We start from the raw sequence: 15,998 nt of genomic DNA on the forward strand, positions 1-15,998 counted from the left end.
ACAGGGGACTGTTTGATTTTCTGCTCTGGTCTTTCATGTCAGGTGTTTATAAATTCAGATCTCACAAAATACACAGGGGCAAGATCAAAGAAGAACAGTGGGGGGATTAATGCAGCACTCACAGAACTGATGCCACTGCTGCACAATCCAGGCCTGATGAACTGCTCAGTCTAGTGGCCAGTCCTGTTGGTCAGTCTATGACAAAGAGTAGTAAAGTGGGTTGAATGGGTCTGTGTGTGTGTGTGTGTGTGTGTCTCTGTGTGTGTATGTGTGTGTGTGTTGAACTCAAAGCTGTTGGACTTAGAGGCTTCATAATAAATTCTATATTAACAGTAGCCAGCAAGTAGCTCAGAAATAATTCTTAAATTGGATTTGTCAAGCTAATCCAGCTAATGCGCTCCCTGTGAGCCTTCTAAAAAAATGAACTGAACAACAACAGCGGCGCCAGCAATACTTTTTCTTGCTAGAACACCAACGCTGGCCCAGGAATGATGCACAAGTAATAAAGACAGGCTTTTAAATGCAGGTTTTAGCCTCACCAGACACCTGCATAAGATTATCACGCTGTCATCACCGCGCTTCAATTGTTGTCACAGCCATTTATTTTGGTGTTCCAGGTGAGAAATCAATTTTCCACATAAATCTACTGTCAGTGTGAGTGAATTTTTATACTATCTGAAACAATGAGACATACAGTGGCTTGCGAAAGTATTGACCCCCCTTGGCGTTTTTCCTATTTTGTTGCCTTACAACCTGGAATTAAAATGGATTTTTTGGGGGTTTGTATCATTTGATTTACACAACATGTCTACCACTTTGAAGATGCAAAATATTTTTTATTGTGAAACAAACAAGAAATGAGACAAAAAAACAGAAAACTTGAGCATGCATAAGTATTCCCCCCCCCCCCCCCCCCTCCAAAGTCAATACTTTGTAGAGCCACTTTTTGCAGCAATTACAGCTGCAATTCTCTTGGGGTATGTATCTATAAGCTTGGCACATCTAGCCACTGGGATTTTTGTCCATTCTTCAAGGCAAAACTGCTTCAGCTCCTTCAAGTTGGATGGGTTCCGCTGGTGTACAGCAATCTTTAAGTCATACCACAGATTCTCAATTGGATTGAGGTCTGGGCTTTGACTAGGCCATTCCAAGACATTTAAATGTTTCTCCTTAAACTACTTGAGTGTTGCTTTAGCAGTATGCTTAGGGTCATTGTCCTGCTGGAAGGTGAACCTCCGTCCCAGTCTCAAATCTCTGGAAGACTGAAACAGGTTTCCCTCAAGAATTTCCCTGTATTTAGCGCCATCCATCATTCCTTCAATTCTGACCAGTTTCCCAGTCCCTGCCGATGAAAAACATCCCCACAGCATGATACTGCCACCACCATGCTTCACTGTGGGGATGGTGTTCTCGGGGTGATGAGAGGTGTTGGGTTTGTGCCAAACATAGCATTTTCCTTGATGGCCAAAAAGCTCAATTTTAGTCTCATCTGACCAAAGTACCTTCTTCCATATGTTTGGGGAGTCTCCCATATGCCTTTTTGCGAACACCAAACGTGTTTGCTTATTTTTTTCTTTAAGCAATGGCTTTTTTCTGGCTACTCTTCCATAAAGCCCAGCTCTGTGGAGTGTACGGCTTAAAGCGGTCCTATGGACAGATACTCCAATCTCCTCTGTGGAGCTTTGCAGCTCCTTCAGGGTTATCTTTGGTCTCTTTGTTGCCTCTCTGATTAATGCCCTCCTTGCCTGGTCTGTGTGTTTTGGTGGGCGGCCCTCTCTTGCCAGGTTTGTTGTGGTGCCATATTCTTTCCATTTTTTAATAATGGTTTTAATGGTGCTCCGTGGGATGTTCAAAGTTTCAGATATTTTTTTATAACCCAACCCTGATCTGTACTTCTCCACAACTTTGTTCCTGACCTGTTTGGATAGCTCCTTGGTCTTCATGGTGCTGCTTGCTTGGTGGTGCCCCTTGCTTAGTGGTGTTGCAGACTCTGGGGCCTTTCAGAACAGGTGTATATATACTGAGCTCATGTGACAGATCATGTGACACTTAGCTTGCACACATGTGGACTTTATTTAACTAATTATGTGACTTCTGAAGGTAATTGGTTGCACCAGATCTTATTAGAGGCTTAATAGCAAAGGGGGTGAATACATATGCACGCACCATTTTTCCGTTATTTATTTTTTAGAATTTTTTTAAACAAGTTATTTTTTTCATTTCACTTCACCAATTTGGACTATTTTGTGTATGTCCATTACATGAAATCCAAATAAAAATCAATTTTAATTCCAGGTTGTAAGGCAACAAAATAGGAAAAATGCCAAGGGGGGTCAATACTTTTGCAAGCCACTGTAGCTGCCAGGCCCTCCCGATAATGTGTATCTGTCTTTGTCTAACTGCAGGGTAATGTAATAACCTGTATGCTACAGATCTGCTACTACATGAGTGATGCTGTTGTAAATATGATTTCAGATAGCTAGGGGTCAGCCCATGGCAGTGCAGATAGCAAACTGCAGAAATCCGTCAGCAACTCCAGACGAGACTAATCTGCATCTCCCTGAGAAGGCGTGTGTTTTCTGTATTGTATTTGCTGTATGCACTTGGCTGTGGCTATTGGGTTTATGCACAGAGTTATGCATCCCCCACCAAGACACAGTCTCCAACACACCGCAGCACCACGAAATAGCAGAACCCTATACCTCGATAACATGCACTCTGCAATCCTGTTTGCACCTCATGGGAGATGAAACAACTGCAAGCTGAGAAACAGGATTGTGGGATCAGCTTTACTGTAGCTCACAAGATATGCAGCTTTGCCTATTTTTACTGTTTCTTTCAGAGCCCTGCACTGTCAATATAGAGAAGGGCATTACTGTTTTACAATGATCAACAGCAACAAATGTAGTGTACATTCCTACACCCAAATGTATAGAAACAATACTTATACAACATACGGTTTTAAAAGAGAGAAAAAAAATTATCATGTTAGAGAAATCCCTATAAAATCGGGTTAAGCGTGATTCCAAATTGGCCTGATGGTCTGGCAGTTTAGTAAAGTGCCCATGTGGTGTCTCTCATGGTCCTGTCTAATCGGATGCCCCAAACGTCTGCCAGCGTTCCAATTCCTGCTTGTTCCAGACCAATCAAAGGAGGCGCTGGGGGCCCCTCCCCTTTCAGAGAGTCAAGGTTCTCCCCCTGAGCGCTGTGCAAAACTTGCACAGGCAATTCCTGTCTGTTCCAAACCACTACCTTGAAAACAATTCTTTTCATCTTCAATCCTTCTTATCAATCCATCACAGGGGGCAACAGAGCCCATGGCAAAAAGAAAACCGCATCTATCCAGACACGACTGGATTTAATAAAAGAACAAACTTTCACAACTTATATAGCCTGGCCAGGAAACAAAGGATTAATCCTGTCTGTATGAAAAAGGGTCTTCAGAAATGAAACCACAAAAGATACATAAAAAAGCTAGATCACTGAAAAATAAAAAAATAAAATAAAATAAAAATACAGGGGGAAAACCCCACCAGAATTAACATTCAGACATTTTTATCTGAAGCTAGACTATTTAAAAAAAAAAGTTTTAGCATGCTTTAACTGTTCCCTACGTTTATTTTATTCTAACCTTGCTGTGAAAAAAGGGGGCAAATACTGGTCTCAAAGTTCTGGGATTTTTATACAATTTCATTCTCCCCACTGCCTTCTTTTCTTTCCACATTCCCTGGTTTTACAAACACTGCTGACCCCTTCTAGGCAGCGTACCCTGAGAGACGACTTAAACGAGCATGCGGCCCTCCTGCAGCATCAAAGAGCCTGTGTGCGTGTGTGCGTGCGTGCGTGCGTGCGTGCGTGTGTGTTTGTTCGCTCATTCGTTCATTTGTTTTGCAAGCTGAACGTCGCCCCCGGCAACACCTCCCCACAGGCCGCCCTTTCCCATGCTTCAGAGGGAGCCGACTCTCTTTAAAAGAGCAAAACAAGAAACAAAAAAGCCTGCCGATGCCAGTCTACCTGTCAGAGTTCAACAACTATATGCATGAGTGCTTGTACAAGTTATTGTTAATATTGGCTAACCGTGAATTCATGATCTAGCAAATCGTGAAATAATCGAGCAGTGTTAAAAACGGAAACTAATAAAAGCACTTTGTTTTTGTTTTTTTAAGTTTCTAAACTTCTGAACAGGCACCCAAATCTTTTCTTTATTCCTGGATGTTTGGAGCAATGCAATGTGCAGATCTCTATAGAGCAGCAGTAGCTGGTACTGGATCGCTTGTGATCACTGTGCACAGTCCAGTTCTTTTGCAATGTGCAGATCTCTATAGAGCAGCAGTAGCTGGTACTGGATCGCTTGTGATCACTGTGCACAGTCCAGTTCTTATGCAATGTGCAGATCTCTATAGAGCAGCAGTAGCTGGTACTGGATCGCTTGTGATCACTGTGCACTGTCCAGTTCTTTTGCAATGTGCAGATCTCTATAGAGCAGCAGTAGCTGGTATTGGATCGCTTGTGATCACTGTGCACAGTCCAGTTCTTTTGCAATGTGCAGATCTCTATAGAGCAGCAGTAGCTGGTACTGGATCGCTTGTGATCACTGTGGACAGTCCAGTTCTTTTGCAATGTGCAGATCTCTATAGAGGAGCAGTAGCTGGTACTGGATCGCTTGTGATCACTGTGCACAGTCCAGTTCTTATGCAATGTGCAGATCTCTATAGAGGAGCAGTAGCTGGTACTGGATCGCTTGTGATCACTGTGCACAGTTCGGTTCTTATGCAATGTGCAGATCTCTATAGAGGAGCAGTAGCTGGTACTGGATCGCTTGTGATCACTGTGCACAGTCCAGTTCTTTTGCAATGTGCAGATCTCTATAGAGGAGCAGTAGCTGGTACTGGATCGCTTGTGATCACTGTGCACAGTCCAGTTCTTATGCAATGTGCAGATCTCTATAGAGGAGCAGTAGCTGGTACTGGATCGCTTGTGATCACTGTGCACTGTCCAGTTCTTATGCAATGTGCAGATCTCTATAGAGCAGCAGTAGCTGGTACTGGATCACTTGTGATCACTGTGCACAGTCCGGTTCTTACCTGAGGCGGCCGGTGCTGGATCCTCGCTCTCGCCACTTTCTGCTTGTTCACAATGTTCATGAGCTTCACGGCATCCACTCCTTTCACATACACCACAGGCCTCTTGAGTGGATCCTCCGAGCCTTGGTTCAACTGCAGAGCAAAGGACAGGCTGTTAGAAGGAGCATCGAAACAAGCAGCTATGTGAGTGGAGCAAGCTGAACCGGATTGTGCACCAGCAACTGGTGCTGCTCCGCTTTGTGAAGAAGTGTCCACGCTTATCAAAGGAAAGAAGCACTCGGTATTGCTTCATAGCTTCATCTGAGTTATTCCTTCTACTGACAAAGACACATGGACAATCATTTACTTTCCATAAAGTTGTAACATTTTTATAAGTGTATAATTTAAGCTAGTACCAAGACATTATCAAGGTACAGATTGAACTGGCAGGGCCATGCTGCTTCCTTGATTATAACACTGTAATAAACATGCTCTGAATAAAGGCGATGGATTCTCTGAATAAAGGGGACAGATTCTCCGACAGACACAACGCGGACACAGCGTCTGCACACAAGCACATTTTCTGCAATGAGAAACAGAAGTATCTGCCTAGTCTTGAAGCAAGGTCTGTAATTAAACAACCCCAAGGAAAATGCCAAGGAAATGCAGGCTTTTCAATGGCTGGGTTTCTATTTAAACACGTTGCTGTAATTCTCTCTCTTTCTCTCTCCCCTGCACTCTCCTGCTTGCTTGGTTCATGCTGTACCTGTTTAGTAGGTTTAAGTGAGTTTGCCTCTCTGGAAATAAAAGGGCCTCTCCCAGAAGAGCTGTGAACGCAAGCCTTGCATGGCTAGTGGACAGACAGTCTCCTCTGTGTGTTTCAGCTGTACCAATGTTTGGAGGAGGCTGGGGGAATGATTCTTAGAATTTTGCTCTGGGTGTTTAATCAGTAATGGCCCCAGCATTTCCCTTGCCCGGATTCGGCCCCCTAAAATGAACAGCAACTAAAGATAAAGTTAAAAAAGATTCAGGCACGTTCAACGATTTGTTTACAAGGCTTTATATGTTCATTTGAAACTGGCAAGATTGGTGCTTTCACATGGTTCAATATTCCACATTGCAATACCACAATTCAGAACAGATGCAATGGCAAAGGCCAAGGACTGAATAGCAGGGGTAGTCAGGATTGAATATACAATCTGAAGGAAAACCATTGATTCAAATTAATCTTCCTTCAAAAAAAAAAAAACCAACAATAATAATAATAATAATTACAGCCACCAGTTAATATTGTTTGTTTCTTTACATAACATTGATTAGAAAAAAAAGCTTGTCTCTGTTTATTCATCTTTTAAATATATATGTATATAAACATAGGCTGCCTTTGAAAATGTAAACTCTTTGAAAACATTCCTCCCCTCTATGCATATTACTTTATCAGAGGAGCCAAGCTCTTTCTGGCTCTGGGGTATCACTGTAGGTTATCATCACACAGCTGCTGCAGCACTAACTTGTCAAGGGCATTCAGTCATCGTATTGCAGGGCATTTCATTTCTAGATCTGTTACACCTTCCCACAGCTGAGCTTTAGCCAACGTGGATTAACAGAACCAAATCTGCAAAAAGGGCTGATATAGTTTCCTTTTTGGACTGATATTTCCTCAAACAACGGAGAGTCTCTACATGTAATTACATACTGCATGGGGTTAGAGTGCACTGCGTGTGTATTTTAACCCACCAAGCGTATTCACATTCTGTAGCATACAGTACATAAGAACTATCAATATGCAGCTGTCAGAAGGATCGTTTGAAAAGAAGTCGTCAATCAAGAGGCACTCTGTAAAATAGTGCTGTTGTTGTCTCGCAGTCTACTGTGTGTACACACTAAACTCTTTTACATGTAAGGAATCACAAAATACGAAAGGAAACTACTTAAGAGTCCCCAGATACACCCTTGTGAATGATGCAGATCCACATAGTGCTGTGTTAAACCAGCCTCTTGACACAGTGCTCCTATTGCACAGGGCACCCCAAGAGACAAGCATCATGTTTGCATAACTAAAGCACCCTAATGAAAAACAGGTCAGATCAGACATACTGAATTTCCAAGACTGGTATGCAGGCACGCACATGCACACGCACGCACATGCACACACACACACACACACACAAACACGCACGCACGTGCACACACACACACACACACACACACACACACACTACACACGCATGTTGTAGAAACTCACCTGATCAATAGCATCAGGGTTTTCAGAGACATCGAAGATGACTGCAGTGGCTCCTCTTTGGACAGCTCTTTTTGCCTGCAGAAAATAAAGTAAAAATGTGGAGGTGTAATAGTACAGGTGCTCTGTTAATGTAGGACTTTACAACAGAAGGTTACAGCACACAGTGGAAATCCCATAGTTCTGTAACAGCACAGTCCAGTTGAGCATAAAATGAGTAAAACATGAAACGTTCCTGCTGCTCTCTCCAGGTTACTGATTCAGACTCAGAGTCAGCATTCTATATAATATAGTCAGGTTGGCATTTCAAAGCCATGCAGATATACTGCTGAATACCATGCTATATGAGAACTGCGCTGCTTTGCAATATTCAAATTAATATGGTCTCAAAGCATCAGGTCAGAAGTAAGATCTGTATGCCATTTGTACTTATGGACTGCAGAAAAAGTAAACCAGTGTTACAGTCTGCAAGTTTTGACCCAAAGTTTTTGAGGTAAACATGTCCCAATCCTATCCACTAGAGGTCACTCTTTGCTTTTTTCAAACTAAGTCATTCCATCCAGACTCATTCATTAAATTCCACTTTTACTCTCCTCAGCAAAAAGTCTAATAAAGAGAGTGCCAAGAGGAACACAACACAACATAAACCATTAAAGCATAGCTTCTTTTCATTGCTCAGACCTAACAAACCTCTACACTGTAGTCAGGGTCATTATTCAAATGCTAAGATTACCACCCAAAGGTGACTTTCACCCACAACACTGAACTCTTTAAATTCAGTTTATTGAAAAACAAAGACAGGATCTGACAAATATTCAGGCAAAAAAACAAAAACTAGCTCTACCATGACTTGAGTTTTTAAACCATGGAGCAGGTTCCTATAGCAGGCTTTCCCAGTTTCATATGGAAACACAGCAGCATACAAGCATGAAACTGAATAGTTCAGGGGCTTATAAAGCATAAATTCATCATAAAGAACAGACCAGCATTATCCCACGTGCTGCTTTGTCTTTCAGGTGAGACATTGTTGTAAGTGACTCTGAAGCCGATGCATAGTTCACACACTGGATATATTCTATTCCCAGTTTTGTGCACATTCAGAAGGATCCATTCCTCAACTGCAGCCAGTCTTGTAGCTTCTAGAGCTTTGGAAGCAATGTCGTGATGCAGATCATGTTCATCCTGCATTATCAACATTCACAGCTCGATTCCAGCTTGCTCTTATTTTAATACAAAACGTTTCCAGATCAAAGGCCCTCCAAGGGACGTGCCTTCATTCTCTTATCACTCAGGTGATGAGTTGTGTCTGTCAGAAGGCAGATTTTATAATGGATTTGTTACAGCATGCCTTCGAAATTAACAAGGAATAAGTGCAACCACATTGTACAGATTTCCAGGACTGACGTTTAGTTTGCTGCTTGAATAAGGAATTGCAGGCGCAATACTCCAGAACTGTTACGATGCTAATTAGGCGTATTTTTGTATGTGTTCAGTAGGGTTTTGCTCTTAGTATTTAAGGTTGTGGCTCCCTATCCCAAGTGGTTTGGTTCTTTAGCCCAGCTTCTGAAATATCAGGCAGTACGGAAATATGCTGTAATGTGCAGTGCAGCTTTTCATGAATAATTCCTTTAAAATGTCATAATGCAGAGGTACTGACACTCTCTGACTGAGAGCAGATGCCAAGATGCAAAGATGTCAGATGCATCAATAATCCCAGCGTGCTGCAGCAAGGGATTAAAGATCTGAAGTGAAGGAGAGGGGACCTACCTACAGGGACTACAACTGTACTGGGAAGGCTTTGTGACTCCCATCCTCCCAACAAGGACTGACATGAAGACACAGCAATAGACTTGCCAAATGACAGCAACAATTTCCCTTAAGGCACCTACCAGGCCACCCATTGCTATTTCCTGGCTCTTTGGGTTCCTTCCCCAACACCTTTCCAATGGAGGGATTGTGTGCAGATGTGCTTGGGGGGAGGGTTCAGGGATGGGCACCATTTTGTAAGCAAATCGATATTTTTTGGCAGAGTGGAAAATCAGAGTTCCAAGTCCAAGCTGCCCTGTACAAGGCAAATGGACAATCTGATGAGGAAGTTAAAATACTTCAACCTGTGTATTGTTTCATTCATTTAGGATTCTGCATTACTCTTCATATTTGCAACAAAGGTGTAGCCATACCCTTCTGTATAGAAAATGACTTCTTAAAATAATACTACTACTGCTACTACTACTAATAATAATGTTTGTTCATGCGTGTGCAGGCAGGGGCTCTTGGGGGGGAATAGGGGGTGCCTGTTCTAAAGTTAGCAGCAGTAACACTACACCACTGCTCATATCCAGTACAATGAAGTTGGAGGACCCTGTTTATAACACTGTGTCTCCACTCCCCCAGCTCAGAATGACATGAATCCAAAGGCAGTGTCCCTCTCTCGCCAGGCTTTTGTTCCAGCCTGGGCTGACCTTCCAGGTTTTCTTGGTAGGAGATCAAAGTGGTTAAGCCGCAAACTCTCTCACTACAGAATGCAGTCAACGCCCCTCCCCCTCTGCACACGCACGCGCGCACACTCCCTCCGTCTCCCTCTCTTTAAAACACACACACCCCTTCTTTCAGAAAGCTGAGCAGGCCACAGCCTGTGCACTTGAAGTGCTTTTTAATCTTGCACACAGAAAACTAGCAGCGTATAAACACACCTGCAGAAAGGGGGAGGGTGTGTCTGCTAGGCTGTGCCATACGGCACATTTCTTTCACACCACAATAATGGGCTGTTCCACCAGACCCCCCCTGCTCACTCAACTTCTAAAGTTACACAAGCATGCGTTTAAAATCCAGCTCTCTCTCACTCTCTATCCGCTGGTATAATGGAGGCATTAAGCTGTGATTTTATATTGCCTCCTGGCTGTTCTGCGCATTAAAAGATGAAGGTGAACTTTTATAACTTATCTATTAGGGTTTGATATATTATACTGTAAATATACACATATAGGTGCCAAGGTATTATTTTCATTCTCCTGCTATGAATAAGCAATGCTTACAGCTTTGTAATTAACCCTTTTCTCCCTGGATACGCTTCATGTTCAGTTTTCTCGTAATAAAAAGGTTTCTCTCAGACACAGGATGAAACTTGTTACTCTTGTATGACTTGACTTTAATTAAATTTAGGTGTGGGGACAAGCAGCCCAACCAGACTTACTTTTGACACACAAAACTTTTACAACTTTAGTTAAAAAAAACAAAAACCTACTGACTGCTGACCATATTTTATATACCCCTCATTTTTCAATCATGTTAAAAAGTTTAAGAATAAATAAAGCAAGATGATTTTAAGACTTCACTATTTATTTACAAGTGTCATTAATCATTGTAACCACTTTGTAAAGTGTTGAGCAGTAGAGATGTAAGAACGCCCTCCAGTCCAGTAAGAACACTAATCTGCACACTATCTGAGTGTGTCACCAAAGGCTGAACTTTCTAAATCCAATAAATGGAAGCTAAGAGAGCCCTGGATTAGTACAGTTAGTGCTGTGCTGCACACACAGGACCTACAATAGGCCACTGCTTCATAGTCTACGGCTACACACTATGCTGGCTCACTACAGACCTCTCAGGCTCCACAAGCATGTACAGCTGTTGTTAAATAGTGCTTAATAAACTCCATTGCATTGGTTAGTACTGTTAGCGACATCAAGGGTTAGGACATAATGGACAGAGGTGGACATACTTTAAGGTTGCATGGAATTGAGTCCCCCCCCCCCCCCCCCCCCCCCCCCCCCTTGGATCAAGCCCCAACAACCCCCTCCCCACCTTACTCCCTTCCTCCTGGGGGAGGGGTGGAATGAGGGAAGGGGGAGGGGGGGGGTGGAGGGAGGGGGTAGGGGTGGAAGGAGGTAGGGGTGGGATGAGGGGAAGCAGGGAGGGGTGGAAGGAGAGAATGAGAGAATTAGGGTAGGGGTGGAACATGTTTTACGTTCGTTAAACAACATGGTGAATTTAAAGGTTACGAACTGTCAAAGTAGATACAGCCATGCAACTTAAATATTCCATTTAGAATCTTGCTAAAGAGGATTCTCAGTCCTCCAGCTTCTTGCACCCAGGTAAACCGAGAGATGTTTCTAAAGGAATACAGTTTAAAAATAACTCGGCTCGACACAGCGGACACGTCAACTGGTCCCAGTCCCAGGTCTGTCCCAACATTTCCATAAAACACACTCAAACTATTTATTTAAGTATAACAGTTTGCAAAGCATAATGCTGAAAGAGATAAACAATGCAAATCCCTTTATGAGCAGGGAGCCACATTTCATTTCTACGTGATGAAAGATGCATTTCTATTATTGGTTTCATTCCGGTTTGGTTTATAATGAAGTATTGAGAACAGAATTAGTTTACTGTCTGATGCAACTGCAAGTACAACAATCTGGACTTTGAGTGGCCTTGGTTTCAGCAAGATTAAGCTAACAATAAAAAAAGAGGGGCTGTTCCCTTTGACTGTTTGGTAGTGCTCCATGGTGTGGCTTGTTAAATGTTTACTGGTCCCATGGCTAAAATATTTAAGATGTTAAATTGCTTTACAGAGATGCTAAGCTCCCATTAACCTCTAAACTTACAACCACTTGTGACACAACCATCTGTGCAGAACTGAGCTGCAACCATCCAATCCCTGCAAAGGCCTGTGCGTCTGCCTAGCACAGCAAGCGATGTACAGAATAGTGGCTGTTTGAAATGAGTTCCATGGTTTCTTGTTGGTTTCCGAGTCCTGGGAGAGAAGGTGAGGTTTAGTGTGCAGAATGGAAATCAGAAGGGGTTAAAAGCAGTCATTTCTCCAGCAGTGGATCTTTAACCATCAAGCTCTATACAGACTCTGGACTTGGTCAGTCTCCATGCTCATCCAGCCCTGCTCAGACAAGCAAGTTGATTTGTGCCAGAAGTGATAGGAGTTTGTGATGTGGACATCTGATCTGTAGGGCCACAGCCACGAACACCAGAGCTCCTTTGAGCTGCCAAAGTAACAGATGATTTCTACAGGGAACACACCAATCACAGCAGCAATCACTTTGACAGCCACCAGCTGAACCAATGTGATCAGAATTCCATGACTGCGATGCTCAATCAGCTAGATGTGCTCTCTGAACTTGAAGCACAATCACAGTCATTCCACACATGGCTCCTAAACTCAAAAGATCCAGCCCTTGTTTTGTGGAGTCACAGTAGTTTCATTGTGCTGAATCAGCCCCCGCCCCCCCCCCCCCCAAAAAAAAAGAGGCTGCTGGGTATTTAAAAAGCTGTAAAAAGGCAAATGCTATGATCTAGTTTGATAGTGATTCTTCCCGATGTGTGTAACACAGCAGAAGGGAACACTATCTGTGAAGGGCAGTCATGTCACTATCAGTGTATACAGTGGAGTGACAACGCTTAAGAAACATGGAGAGTTTTTTTTATAGCCTTTTCCCCCACAGAGGTGAAGAAAAGAGGATACAGATAAAACAAACAAACAAAAAAAAAAACTAACAAACAAACAAAACAATGAAGCTTATCCTATTTAGGTAGTTCTTTGAGGCATTGTATTATATTTACAAAAGTTATTTCTAATCTTGCGCATCCCGCTGGCCAATTACACTTGCTGACATGTCCAACTGAGACGCCAATCACGCTGAAGCCTTGTGAAGTAGTGCAGAAATCATTACCGGCCAAGCACCAAGAATCTAACCAGAGAGCTGTGGAGAAAGTCCTAATGCCAGCGTGGGCTACCAGCCGTCATGGCTAAACAGACTCTTGAAGATTGATATTATTAAATAAAAAGCTGTCACAATGCCCTGGCATTGAGAGGGATACTGTACGTGTTGAGAATACAACAAAGAGCTTGAAGGGAAATGCTGCTCGCCATCAAAAGCACGAGGAATGTATTAATGAAAGACTCTTCCAGCTTTACCCCCTCCACAGGGAGAGACATGAATGCATTCCGAGGGGAGGGGCTGGCTGTTCATCACATCACGAGCTTTTAGAAGTGTCACATTTCCACTCTGACAGGAGGATATGACAAGCTTGCAAAGTCCTGCAGGGGGGACAGAAGGGGACAGGGCACTCATTTATCCAAAAGTATTTTTTTTTTTTTCACTTTTTATTTTATTGGAGATGTATTAATGCATTTACAAGTGGGGAGGAGGGCAGGTAACAATTGTTTTAAAGAAATTAAAAAAAAGAAAAGCACTAAATGTTTACCAGTTTGTTCCTCACATGCTAGGACACAGTCAAACCTGATTCAAGGCTTTAAAGACCATCTTGTAGTTCTGACTTGACTTGTTAAATCAGCAGGCTTCACAAAACGAATTATTGTGTTTTTTTTATTTAATAAAAAGATTGGATGAAAAAGAATCTGCGGAATGCTGGAGTAATTATTTACCATTGCCCAACGATTTTCCCTACATTTCCCAGGCACTGCCTGGGCTGCTGTGGACACATGTCTGACCGCAGGAGGGCTCTGATGCAGCCTTCAATGGTGGCATGGCTCCACTCCCTGTCATGGCCCAAGCACACCATGTAATGCTGCTATTCAACTGCAGTTGCATAATCAACAATCACACAATTGAATTTCACCCTGCATGTGCGGTAGGGGCATCAACGAGGGCCACTTGGCAAGCAAAAAATCATTAAAAAAAAATGAATGGAGCCAACAGCCGTGACTTTAGAACGCTAGTTACCAGATTTCTCAGACACTTGGTATGGGTATAACACAGTAACAAAGTACGTCTTTACAGTCAGAACACATTCATACTGGAGAGAAGCTGCACGTTGACCTCGTTCCTGAAGTCTTTACAGTCAGAATACATTCATACTGGAGAGAAGCTGCACGCTGACCTCGTTCCTGAAGTCTTTACAGTCAGAACACATTCATACTGGAGAGAAGCTGCACGCTGACCTCGTTCCTGAAGTCTTTACAGTCAGAACACATTCATACTGGAGAGAAGCTGCACGCTGACCTCGTTCCTGAAGTCTTTACAGTCAGAACACATTCATACTGGAGAGAAGCTGCACGCTGACCTCGTTCCTGAAGTCTTTACAGTCAGAACACATTCATACTGGAGAGAAGCTGCACGCTGACCTCGTTCCTGAAGTCTTTACAGTCAGAACACATTCATACTGGAGAGAAGCTGCACGCTGACCTCGTTCCTGAAGTCTTTACAGTCAGAACACATTCATACTGGAGAGAAGCTGCACGCTGACCTCGTTCCTGAAGTCTTTACAGTCAGAACACATTCATACTGGAGAGAAGCTGCACGCTGACCTCGTTCCTGAAGTCTTTACAGTCAGAACACATTCATACTGGAGAGAAGCTGCACGCTGACCTCGTTCCTGAAGTCTTTACAGTCAGAACACATTCATACTGGAGAGAAGCTGCACGCTGACCTCGTTCCTGAAGTCTTTACAGTCAGAAAACATTCATACTGGAGAGAAGCTGCACGCTGACCTCGTTCCTGAAGTCTTTACAGTCAGAACACATTCATACTGGAGAGAAGCTGCACGCTGACCTCGTTCCTGAAGTCTTTACAGTCAGAACACATTCATACTGGAGAGAAGCTGCACGCTGACCTCGTTCCTGAAGTCTTTACAGTCAGAACACATTCATACTGGAGAGAAGCTGCACGCTGACCTCGTTCCTGAAGTCTTTACAGTCAGAACACATTCATACTGGAGAGAAGCTGCACGCTGACCTCGTTCCTGAAGTCTTTACAGTCAGAACACATTCATACTGGAGAGAAGCTGCACGCTGACCTCGTTCCTGAAGTCTTTACAGTCAGAACACATTCATACTGGAGAGAAGCTGCACGCTGACCTCGTTCCTGAAGTCTTTACAGTCAGAACACATTCATACTGGAGAGAAGCTGCACGCTGACCTCGTTCCTGAAGTCTTTACAGTCAGAAAACATTCATACTGGAGAGAAGCTGCACGCTGACCGTGTTTCTTCTTGTTTATATAAGTGGATGGCAATGTGCCAGGTTCTGTCTTTGTTGCAAAAAGACGACGTGGCACAATAACGGACAGCACATGTACTACTTAACTTATTATCAATCATCTTTGTAAGTGTAAGAGCAAGACTAACTTACCCTCCCCACCTCTATGAAAATAGCACTCGCTAGAATTCCATACTGATAAATAAGGTAAGAACATTCAATTACAGACAAGGAAATAATACAATTTATGATTGAGGAAAAAGGAATAAACAATTAAACTCAATATGCAGATATGTATTAATGTACCAGGTAAGCTTGCAAAACAGCTAAAAATCAGTTGACAGCGACAGCACAAGGCCATTTAAAAACAAGGATTTCTGAGAGATAAATCAGCTGTTTATGTGGTAGTGTTTTTTTTGTAAATAAAAACTGCCATTCTCTCGCTTGATGAAGCCCTGTTGTGGGGCTCAGGCAGCGTTATATTAATTAAGGTGTTGGAATGTGTTTTGCTTTTTCATGGAAGGGGGATTCACACTGGAGCCAAAGAAATGCCTCTGGGAGCCATCCCCCACTGTACGCACTGTGGGCTGTGTTAAAAGTTCAACCGTGTTTCTTATGCATGACTGGGCACAAGAGAAGTAAACAGTTTCTTAAATAATTTACATACGAGAAGGCGGTTCCAGTGTGTGCGTGTTTCTGTGTGGGTGTGTGTGTGAGTGAGTGAGTGAGTAAAGGGCTCTTGT

At 43.0% G+C, this 15,998-nt stretch overlaps 1 protein-coding gene across 1 annotated transcript in view; it reads right to left on the reverse strand.

Annotated features, from left to right (window-relative positions):
* Positions 1 to 15,998, reverse strand: part of LOC121299925 (E3 ubiquitin-protein ligase znrf3-like) — a 69,090-nt gene that overhangs the window by 7,949 nt on the left and 45,143 nt on the right. The window contains exons 3-4 of the mRNA XM_041228164.1: positions 7,309 to 7,383; positions 5,085 to 5,216 (exon numbers count right to left, since the gene is read on the reverse strand). Coding sequence (XP_041084098.1) covers positions 5,085 to 5,216; positions 7,309 to 7,383 — 207 coding nt within the window. The remainder of the gene's footprint in view (positions 1 to 5,084; positions 5,217 to 7,308; positions 7,384 to 15,998) is intronic.

The sequence above is a fragment of the Polyodon spathula genome, chromosome 25 (assembly GCF_017654505.1).
Source record: "Polyodon spathula isolate WHYD16114869_AA chromosome 25, ASM1765450v1, whole genome shotgun sequence".
Lineage (NCBI taxonomy): Eukaryota > Metazoa > Chordata > Actinopteri > Acipenseriformes > Polyodontidae > Polyodon > Polyodon spathula.